Source organism: Hermetia illucens, chromosome 3, assembly GCF_905115235.1.
Source record: "Hermetia illucens chromosome 3, iHerIll2.2.curated.20191125, whole genome shotgun sequence".
In the NCBI taxonomy this organism is placed as follows: Eukaryota; Metazoa; Arthropoda; class Insecta; order Diptera; family Stratiomyidae; genus Hermetia; species Hermetia illucens.
This window is the reverse complement of record NC_051851.1, coordinates 146778029-146789548: the sequence shown is the minus strand read 5'-3', so window position 1 is coordinate 146789548 and position 11520 is coordinate 146778029. Positions and strand designations below refer to the sequence as shown.

Below are 11520 nucleotides of genomic sequence, written 5' to 3'. Positions count from 1 at the left end.
TGAAATGTGGTTTAGCCTCTTCCAGGAGGAGTCACATACTGTTCGACATGGTATAATCAGCAGCAGAGCTATGACACTTCCTTAAAGTGTGAACGTTAATGTGTTTGCATGTTCAGATTTTGAGCAAAACAGTCAAAGCGGCTTTAGCGTCGGATGACGGTAAGTACGTTCCGACCATTAGCAGAAACAACGCTGCCAAGATATGTAGACAAGTTGCCTGAAGGTTTCAAATTCTTAAGATTACTTCGCTGCAGCACATGATATTCTGTCCCGTTTTTGGCCCTCTGAGAATGGCTGCTAGTTTGCCTGGAATGCCGCTCCTACGTAGAGTATTCTAGATACCCTCCTTGTTCATGTTGTCGAAGCGTTCAAGTCGTTCAAGAGCAGGTGAAGTGAAATTCGGAGCTTTGCACACTATTCCATAGTGATCCTCAAAATGCTAACAGCAGGATCCAGTGCAGAAATCAGATTGCTCTCGATGAAGCGTCTAATGTAGTAGAATGTTACGTATGTTACGAAAACTAGCCATTTTAACTATAAGAATTGGAACTTCCCCGGATGGTATATGGTTGAGAGCGGCCCTGAAGTGCCCTTTCCATCTCTTGGGCCGTTCGTCATCGCAAATGAGAATTCGACCGTTAACGTCCTTGACGGAACAATCGAAAGAATTGCGACCGACTGTAAATTCTTTGGTCAAGTGGTATAAATTACTGAAATTATTATTAATTGTGGCAGCTTAAGCCTCTCTTATATACATATATATATGGTTGCCATTCACGCCTTGGTGGGGTGTATCACGTCAACCACACCTACGCGCCATCGCTCGCTGTTACCTGAAATGTGCTTCAACTCTCCCACGACTTCTCGAGACACTCGCCCTCGTCCTCTACTGCTCTGCGCCAAGCGTCCTTGGGGCGAACCACTTGTTGGTCATCTTGGGAGATGATTCCCCCTCATGGCGTAGTCGCAATGCAATTGTCGTCTCTCCTTAAAGTGTAACCTACCCACTGCCACCTCTGTCTTCTGATCACAATGCGTATGAATGGCAGGCCTGTGCGCCAACCAACTTCTTCGTTTGCAAGTATAGCGATAAACCACTCTACGGGAGACCGTCAAGCCCAGCGGCTTTACTCCGTTTGAGTACATTGATGGCCGAAATGATTTCTCTTCTGCTTGGATAAACAGTCCGTATCCGCATGTTACGGTGACTAGCTATTTCATCCACAAGAAGAGAAACTTCAGCGGATCTGATATGGTTAAGAACCATGGTGAAGTGTTCTTTCCACCTCTTCAGTTGTTCATTATCGTGGATGAAAAGTCGACTGTTGACGACCAAGCAACAAGATGCAGGCTCTTTCGTGATGCAATATACATCCCTGAAATCATTGCGAACTGGGAAATCTTCCGCTTACCTAACCAGCGTTATAGCAAATTCTCCCTTGTCACGGCCTACCCTACGCTGAACTTCTCGGGTTTTCGCTGGGTATCGGAATTCGAGCACGTCACGCCTGCCATCGCTCGCAACGGTTAGTAGAGTCTTCAACACCTTCTGTTCATCGAAGTGCTTCTACGGTTCCGCAGTGAGCCAGATCTTATGTCGCCGCTGCGGGACGTGGTCAACACCTTGTTAGCACCCGAGAAGAGCACTTTTGATGGCAGCCCAATGCTCATCGATATTCTTAGGCGGTTACTCAGTATATCTGCCGTTCGATCAGCAAGGTAGCTCTCCCACAGTCGAGCGACACATGGGTCGATGTGGAATTTGTGATCGATGCTCTGCAACCCTGTGGGAAATGACACACGCAACACGCAAGCGAACGTAAGCGACTACCAGATGGTGATTCCTTTCGAGACTTATGGCAGCGCCTCTCTTGTTACGCACATCCAGCAGGTAACTCCCTAAATCTACTGCTGATCGCGAACTGGTCAATCTGATTGTTCTTACGGCGATGGTCATTTAAAACCCAGCTGACCTTATGCCAACTTTATTCCCGAACAATGTGCTCTTAATTGGTAGGTGATGGAAGGTGCAGAAATCCACGGACCTTCCACCATCACCGTTGCGGTTGCTAAGACCGTGTTTCCCCATTACATGTCCGAGCAAGGTGCTGTCAGATCCCATTTTGGCATTCAGATCACCCATCACGATTACAAAGGCAGCTTTAGGCAAAATTTAAAATGTCGAAAAATTCTCCCAGCATTACCTGGGGAAAGCGATCATCTAATAAAAGAACTTTGACTTTTTGATTTCACGGGGTTATAAAGGGCACCGCAATTCTACTTTTGACTTGGTGGTGGAAAGGTCGGCAGAGTTCTTTTGAATTAGGTGTGGTCAGCCCGGCCAGAGTTCGTAATCGACGCCTACGACACTAGGACTTATGATATGCATTAGGCTATTGCTATTCCCTCTCGCCGATGGCGTATATGAGTCGACGAATCTCGTTCGCAGCCCCCAGAACGAAAACCAGGTTTCTGTTCATCTTTACAATCACTCCTACTTCTTGATGATTGCACCTTCATCTTTTGTTGTATTTGATCCAGTTTTGCTTGCTGTAATCCTACATATAAATAGGCTCAATTGACTCTGGAGTAGAAACACGGCAAACGGTATGACCACTTTTTCCCTCAGTTCCGAAATTCTAAACACTGTATATTATTGCTGGTTCAATTTCATATATAGCCTTTCTTCGCTGTTGAAAAGAGTTGACGGGATGGCCTTAGAAAGCCTGACCTCTAACTTCCAAATTGTTGTTAAGCAAAATGATGAAATTCAAGTGCCAATTTTAAAGTAAAAATATTTTATTTCCGCCTTACTTATAACATTCTATATACAACCAGTCAACCGTACAATAAAACTAAGCTCTACCCAACATCTTGCGTCGCTCTTCACGTTTCTTTTGCTTTCTAGCTTCTTTTTCAGATGCTTCAATGTTCTTCCGTTTCTTCTTCAATAGCCACGCTTCCTTCTCCTTAACTTGCTGATCGCGAATTAACTTTCTAAATAGACCTCGATGTCGTGGCTTAACCATACGAGCTTGTAATTTGTGCTCCTCGATTGCTGCTTTATGCTGTAAACGTTTGTTTTCTTTGTGTGGCTTTCCAGAAACGACAGCCATTTTCTTTTTCTGAAATATCAAAATATTATATAAATGACTAATTATTTAACGAAGTTAATTGTATCCACCTCTTTAAGACGTTTTTTCTCAGGATCATTTGTATCCTCTTCCTCCTCGTTATTTTCCTGCTTCTCAGCTTCGTCTGCAGATGCATCGGCGATCTCGTCCTGGTATGCCTTTTCCAACTGAGCATCCAAATTTTCTTCCTTCTTCTCTTCTTCCTCGTCAGATATCTCTACATCACTGTCTTCTGTTTATGAAATTGAAACTATGTAAAACCATTTCCAAGCACAACCATATTCTATACAAACCTTTTGTCTCAATTAATGAAGGATCTCGTAAAGCTTTCTCTTCAGGCGGAATGTAAGTATCTCGATCAGGGTCGACGAATGGTGAAAGATGTGGGGGTAAAACAACACCAATAAAGTATTTATTAACCGGCAGCAGAGTGCGTTGATTCACTGAATCGAATACCCATTGTGGTTGCACGTAATCTCTTGAAATATGTTTATCTTCGAGACTTGGTCTATCAACAATTTGATGTGTAATCGTGGTGTCGTGTTCGTCGAAAGTAGCACCTGGGAACATAGTTTTATCCCACGATACTTTGCCGCCAAATGACCGAATGATAACAACGAGCGGCTCGCGGGGAACTTCTCGACTTATGAAGAATTTCAAACCTTTGAAGAGAGTTTTCAATTTTTTAATTTCCATCGCCTCCTGACGCAATTTTTGCATTTTTTCTGGATTGCTTTCATCATTCAGGAGCTCCAAGTCAATATCTTCCTCTTCCTCCTCGACAGTAGATTCGCCAGATTTCATTAAATCAACATTCAGTGCTGCAATTCGATCCGAAACAAAAGCACTTTCATTGCTCAGTGTTTCCTCGCTGTCTTGCATCAATCCAGCTGGGAATTGTGGTGGATAAACCAGATTCAACGAATGATAGAGCCTGAAGTTCACGAATCCCAACATAATTGCATAGAACTCCACAAATATTGACATAATCTTAAAATCAACTTCGGACTTAGATTGCGGTTGGAAAGGATAATAATGTGGCACGATCCACGTGACTTTTTGCCCTTTGATGTCAGCTTGGAAATAATACCCCTTGATCGAAATGAACACTTTCCGGAGGCATTTTCCTGCAATGATGGCATGAAGGAATTCAATTGTTAGCCGGCGGCATAAAATTGACTGGGAGCGCGGAATCAGCTTCAGTGATGGGAAGGTACTGAATAGAAATAGGAGGGTCAAGCAATCGTCGAGGTCTTTGATTGCATCAATGAAAGTAGGGTAGCGCTCTTTGACGATGTGATCGATTTTTAACTCTGGGAAGGCGTTGATCCGACGCTTTAAATTTTTGAAATCTCGAATTGCACGATCACGACCAGTTTTTCGGGCAAATATCTGAAATGAAAAATTACAGTTTATTTACTCTAATTTATCTCACTTTATTTACGGACCAATTTTAAAAGGTCGTTGGAGAGGCAATTAAAACTAAAGGAAAGATGATAATTTGAAGCTTGTTTTCTGAAATGAGATGACTTAGGAAGGCCAAGTACCTATGAAACCCGAAAGTAATTTCAATAAAGAACCGAACAAAAACGTCAAATCTTCGGATACAGATTGATTTGGAGACCACAATCAGAACCAGGAAGATCGTGTGCCTTTTTTATTGGAGAAAGCATTGAACGTGTATAGCTGCTTGTACATTTGATCATCGATTCACTGTGCGAATGATGCAGTGGATATTGGAATAGCTATCAAATTCATTTGTGCACACGATTCTTAGAAATGTTTTTGAAAATACAAAAGCTGAGAAGAATAGAGTGATGCAACGACAAGAGAAATTTTGTTCCCTCTGAGCTTCATTGAAAAAATCATTACTGATAACAAATCATGGAATTACGAGTACAATATCGAGGCAAAATCACAAGATATAAACCACCAATGAAAAATACATATTAAAAGTGAAGGTCGGTCATGAGTTTGTGCCTTAAAGGCAAACAGCAAATGCGATGCACTTAAGGGCGTCAATATTGTAACTTGCAATGTCCTTTTTGGGCCCGATGGGCAAAATGTTTAAAAAAACCTACGCAAATTAAATGGTAACGATTTCAGCTCAAACTTAGCCGTTACCGTTTTTATGTTTACAAAACGCCCTATGACAAATGACGGTTTATGCGGATGAAGAGTTTAGAATGTATGTACTCTTGACAGCTGCATTCGCGATATGTGGAGCTACTGGCGCAATTCACCCTGCGTGGTTATTCATGCAGCAAAATTCCTGGATCTAGAGGTGTTCGACTGAATGCCAAGCAAATTCGGTTGGTACGTATTGCAAAAGAAAATAGTGTCAGATGAACTCGGGAGCTGGGTTAAATTGCTCTACTGTTATCCGAAGTGTAAACTTCGAAGTGATAGATATATCAAAATCATTCTGTGACTCTGCCCACGCCGGCCGTCCAAAAAAGCTGATGTCGAGCAACTTGTTTAAAGGTGAAATGATCGACTCATGCAATACAACAATGACTGAATTCAATAAAACAAGGACTAGCGTAATTAAGTGTCCTAGATCAATGTTTTCAAATAACGGTACTAGTTAACTGTATTTACGTACCAGGAGCTCAGAAACTTTGTCACTCATTTTCATTATTTTTTGTAGGTCTGGTGATGTATCTCTGGAGCAACTAGGATGATGAGAATTATACTACTACAGGTGTTCTGTATAGGAAGCTGGTGAAATAACTGGAGAGATCTCTTGGTATTCATTTCATGCTCCCCTGGCCCCTTTTCCACCACGTTTTCTGTTACGCTTTGTCACTTTCGTCGACCAAATTTGTTTCCCCCTGTTTAATAAAAATCGTTGGCGCAACAATCAATCAATCAATTGGATCAGGGCCTTGAAGTGTGTTAGAGCACCTCATTCAAGATCGTAACGGTAGACTACAGTACACTGTAGGAGGCGATGTGATCAGTATAGCGCTCGACCGAGATTATTACTCTGATTTGACTCAGGTACTCATTCCTAGCTGAGATTTGAACCGCGACCTTCCGTACGATAGCCTTGTGCTCTAGCCACTCAGCTATCCGGACACTCCCCTGTTCTCCCTGTTTATTCGCCATTTAAGGCTGAAGAAACCCCATCTGGTGTTGATATTCCTATTGCTTTATGGAAATTGAATGCCTTAACTTTCCGCAAATTACTTTAGCCTCAGAAAATATAAGGAAGTGACGTATAGCATTATTTTGTAGTTACTTTGGTTTCACGTTCTATTGTTGCGCTACGCAGGGCTATGAAGGCAGAAGCTTTTACTAGAACCCTAACTACGAGAGGAAGATCTTCCATTACAAGCAATCGATTAAATTATAAAAATTGTGCTCGATTTGAGGAAAGGGCTTCCAAGTTCGCTGTCCTAGCCTCTCAGCAATGACTTCCTTCAATACTATATGTTGCAAACTTAATTATATATCTACACATCACACATGTATCTAGACGTGTTGTGATTATATTGTATACGTTGCAGGTACCTAGCATCAGGAAAGCCTAGAAAAGTATCGGTCACAGCTGTAGGAGTGACTGAACAGTATCGAATATTATAAAACAAGTGATAGAAGCTATTTGAGACTAAATGTAACCAATTTATATGCCGGAACCGAAAAAAGAACAGTGAGAGGCAATTGCTCATGGCTTTGAAGAAAAGTGGTAATTGATGGGAAACATATTTTAATAAAAAAGCGAGCAAATACTGAATCTTCATTTTTTAATTACAAAAATGCTTTCTCCCTTGTACTGATACCCACTGTTGATTCAGACTACCAGTTTATCACTATTGATGTTGGGTCGATGGGAAGATGCAGCGATAGAAACGCCTTTGTTTACGGTGTGTTGAAAAAATATGCAGAAAACTATTTTAAATCCTCCAAATGCTTCTCGCATTCCTAGAATTTTTTATCGAATTAAATGTCGGCCAAACCAAAACCAAGTGGCCGAGGAGAACCTCCATAGTGGTGGCACCGGGAGACGCTGTACTCACTTTGGTTTGCCGGCCGTGATGCAGTAGGCGAATGCTCTAAAGGCCTAATTAGGGCGATCAGACCCGAGTCTGCACGGGGACTCATCTGAAGTGGCAAATTGGTCACGAAGCCTTACCAGGGGTATACTGGTACCATGGGAACCGGGAGAGCCCCTGGACTCTCATACTTCGGGTGAACTCCCGTTGTATGCAAGTACAGCTCGGTTGTTTGCGGTAGGCCCCCTAGTGAGAGTTTCATGCGGGTTGCGGTTATGCCCAAGCGAGAAGAGACCTTCGGACCTCGGCGTGGTATTGCGTTTCAACACGGGTGCCGTACTCCTTAGTTCGGTAGAGATTTAGGTAGGTCTTGCATCCACCAGTATGAATGCTAAGCCATGCACTCGGTATAGACTGGTACCGTTGTTGCCTGTCTCAGCGGTGCTCTGATTGTGGTCACAAAATCAATCCGTGTCTTAAGAAGACCGTGGGGTTAAGTCGTCAAGACAGGTGCACAGGTTAAACCCTCAAGGACTTAACTGTCAGTGCAACTGAACTCGAAGAACCAATAAAACGAATGAAATCGGGGAACATAGTAGGACCTGACGACATTGCACCTGAGCTCTGGAAAGCGAAGAACTGGGACCTAATTCTTTGGCTCAGTGAATTCCTTAATCGGGTTATTGAGGAAGGTAGAACACCATCTCACTGGCAAGTAAGTACCACAGTTTCAATATGGAAAAAGAAAGATAGTCCAGCAGAATGTTCAAATTACCGTCCGATCCGGTTACTATCCCATACTGTGAAGGTTTTTGAACAGATTATTGACAGTCGTATTCGCGAAATCGGTGAAATAACCGTGAATCAAGCCGGATTTGTCAAGAACCAGGGAACTACTGATACACGCTGGGCGCTTACTCATGGCGAAACCCCGTGAGAAGCATCACCCTCTTCACATTGCATTTCTGGTCTAGAGACTGTGTTTGATCGTGTACCACACGAACTCATCTGTTATGCTCTTCGATAACACTTAGTGCCAGAAGAACTCAAGGGCTGGGTTTAATTGCTCTACCACGATCCGAAACGTAAAGTTCGAAGTATGTCGAGGGTATCAAAACCGCCTCGTGTCTCTGTTGGTGTTCATTAAGGAAGCGCCCTCTTACCATTTCTCTTTGTTCTTGTTATGGACACCGTCACACGGGATATCCAACGTCCAGCGCCCTCACACTGCTTTATGCAGATGATATTTTCCTAGCATCTAATAGCAAAAATGATCTCGAACAACTTGTCCAAAAATGGAATGATCGCCTCATGCAACACGGTCTCAGATTGAATCTAAACAAAACTGAATTTTTGACGACCGATCCCCGTGAAACAGGCAAAATCAATGTCAGCGGCAGTAATCTGCACAGAACTGAGCGATTTAAATACTTCGGGTCGACGTTATCAGCGAATGGAGAACTGCGTTATTAAATTCCTTCACGCATTAACGCAACCTGGAAATGAGGATATCCGCGATAGTCATGGAGTTGCACCGATCGTGGAAAAATTGCGAGAGAGGCGTCTTCGATGGTATGGTCACCCAATTCGTGATAACGAGAACTCACTTGCCAAGATTGGTCTGAACATCAAAGTTGATGGTAAACGACCAAAAAGCCGGCCGAAACAACGGTGGCTTGATATGCTGGATGGGGATTTAAAAGCCTCGAGATTGCACCCACATCAGGCATTCGATAGAGCCAAATGGCGAACGCGACGAACCAACCCCGCTTGTGAACAGGACAAAGGCTGAACAAAAAGAAGAAGAAGAAGTAATGACCACCTGCCGCCACTTTTGGTCACACTGCTTCTCAGGGCAGAAGAGAGGCAGCGTCTGATGAGTTGCCTCTGCCCTGGACGAAACCGTCAGTCAATCTTTTTATATCAATCAATTGTTTTAAAAGAAAAAGCACACACCTAATGATGATGCACTTGCATATGGCTTTACGCTCCTTAGCAAGAAGGACAACGGGGATCATCACGGTCGGTTCAGAGACAATGCGGTAAGCACATGCCACCCGTAAAGCTCCCCGTTTCTGTACTTGCGCGAGAGGCTTACAATATACCTCCTTGATAAGAGCGTCAGCGCCGTAAATCAGGACAGACTGCATTGAACTCATGAGGAGACGTCGCCTGCTAGACATAGGACCCCCAATATTTGCTATTAGCCTACTTAAGGCCGAAAGCTTATCTTTGAGTCAAGTCAGTCCAAGGTACTTTACCGTCGGTTTTGACTCAATTATCGACTCGCAGAACAATATGGGATGCAGGGTGGGAGTTCTCGTTTTAGTCAGGATGACTATTTCGTCTTTTTCCAGTGCAAGATTGAAACCATGATCCATCCGCATGCTCGTCGCATCAATATGCCAAGTCTGCTTTTCGCCTGTTCGACAGTGCGTCCAGCACCAACCGCGGCGACATCATCTAGATAAACGACCAGGCGCGACTCTTCTGGCATGTCGAGTTTAAGTAGACTATCATAGGAAGCATCTTAGAGGACCAGCCCTAGGATCGATCCCTGCGCTACCCACGACGTGACCTCCATCCTCTGACCCTCCAACGATAGTCCCTCAATATCCGTAAGAGATAGTTTGGCACTCGACGAACGGCATCCACGACAGCATTAACTGCGGATCTCCCTGCTCTAAAACCGAACTGCCGTGGGAATAAGTCTCCGGTAGCGCATATCGCTTCAGCGAGTCTAAATCTGATGAGCTTTTCGAGCATTTACCCAAGCATACAAATTGGGAGGTAGGAAGTCGGCACTTCAGAATCGCCTTTGCCTTTGCTGATCAGCGCAAGTCTCACCACGTTATTGTTATTGGAGTGGCCTACAAGGGAAGAGTTCAAACCCGAATCCAATTGAGAAGCTCCGGGGATACCAGCAAGGCAAACTTATGCAAACGACCAACCGAAGAGGCCCGGGAATAAGTTAATTATTAGAAATAAAAAGATTATTTACTTTAAATTTTTTCGCACTCAATCTGACACTTTTCTTAACAAACCTCTCTCAAATCATATAGTAAACAATGGAATAATTGTAACAAGATACTGCGGAAGTGGCATTACGGTATGTTTAGAATTCTTCGAACTAGAGCGTTTTAAAATAATTCCCTTTAGTGTGTCTATAGGAATTCCGTGGTCTGTACCCTTAGCAATGACTCGCGAGTGACTTCCGTATTGCCTCAGAGCCAGTTGTGATGATAATGTAGATGTGACTTCCGTCGCTCTCCTTGCAGGAGAAACGAAAGCATCTAGAAGAGCAAAGGAAAGGACTGAAAGGAGGTGGTTTCCCTTGAGGAACGACGATATTCATAAAATGAATGGCAACTCTCGTGGAAAAACGAAACAAGGGGCAGGTGAACCGAAGTAGATTATTTATTTATCCAGCTTCTGTGGAAATAGAGGCTTTCAGTGTTGCCTAAAACTGGACTATTCAGTTTGGAGTACATATTACAGAAAAACAAGGGGTCATGGCAGGTATGGAGTTACAGACATTACTTCGGCATCTTGCTCCGAAATTTATACCATTCTTTCAAAATTACACCACTTACCTTATAGTCACGAAGGGTCCACACAATTGGTTCATGAAGCAGAAACTTGATGTCTTTCGTGTGATATAAAATCTTTATATCAGTGGATCCACGCTGCGCTCGCCTTCGATGTTTCGGTTCACGCGGATAGATCCCTTTAACAATGCATAATCGGCGGAAATCATTTAGAGACAATTGCAATTTTCGTAATGCTTGCTTTCTGGTGATATATTGGGTTCCTTCTCCGGATTGATACTGTAAAATAACCAAATAAAAAAGGATTTTACAATCAGATCGTTTGGGGTAACTTCAACGAGTTAGAGCATAAACATAACCTCATTCGAGGCGAATAGTAGAGGATATGTTTTATTTCTAAGGACACGTTGAATAGCTATTATAAAATTATACTTAAACGAATACAAACCTTTTTAGGGCGTCTCATGATTGTTTATTTGATAATTAAAACAAGACGGGGAACTGTTTCACGTCAATTTCCGAGCACGTTGCCTACCACGAAGCACGCACGTCTCATTGACAGATTTGAAAGGACCGACGTGAGAGTAGTTTGAGAGAGAGGAAAGAAACGAGAAAACATAAACATTGCAATTGGCTACGATTGTAGGGCTGTCCAATGAATTTTATACATTGTAGAATTAAAGAGGAAGAAGATGAAATAATGGAATGAAGGGATTACTTGTGCGATATTTTTTCATAGAAATTTACAATTTTTTCCAAACAATTCGACTTATATACGCACTCTGGTTCAATTATCATCTTTTTCGCACGTTTTCGACAAGTGAAATTCCGATAAATTCT

General features: G+C 42.9%; 1 protein-coding gene across 1 annotated transcript; it reads right to left on the bottom strand.

Moving 5' to 3' along the window:
• Positions 1 to 2778: 2778 nt before the first annotated feature.
• LOC119652227 (pescadillo homolog) lies at positions 2779 to 11254 on the bottom strand. The gene is made up of 5 exons (XM_038056184.1): positions 11129 to 11254; positions 10726 to 10959; positions 3428 to 4526; positions 3185 to 3366; positions 2779 to 3125 (listed from the first exon to the last, which is right to left on the bottom strand). The coding sequence occupies exons 1-5, from the start codon at positions 11144 to 11146 to the stop codon at positions 2856 to 2858; spliced, it is 1803 nt and encodes a 600-aa protein (XP_037912112.1). The 5' UTR covers positions 11147 to 11254; the 3' UTR covers positions 2779 to 2855.
• Between the last annotated feature and the right edge of the window lie 266 nt (positions 11255 to 11520).

What these genes read in the sequence shown, in the direction of transcription:
- LOC119652227 (XM_038056184.1), bottom strand. An exon ending in GGACCCTTCGTGACTATAAG is followed by an intron (nt 4,527 to 10,725) that starts GTAAGTGGTGTA and finishes TTTTCATTTCAG; the next exon opens with ATATTTGCCCGAAAAACTGG. An exon ending in TTCATTAATTGAGACAAAAG is followed by an intron (nt 3,367 to 3,427) that starts GTTTGTATAGAA and finishes TTTCATAAACAG; the next exon opens with AAGACAGTGATGTAGAGATA.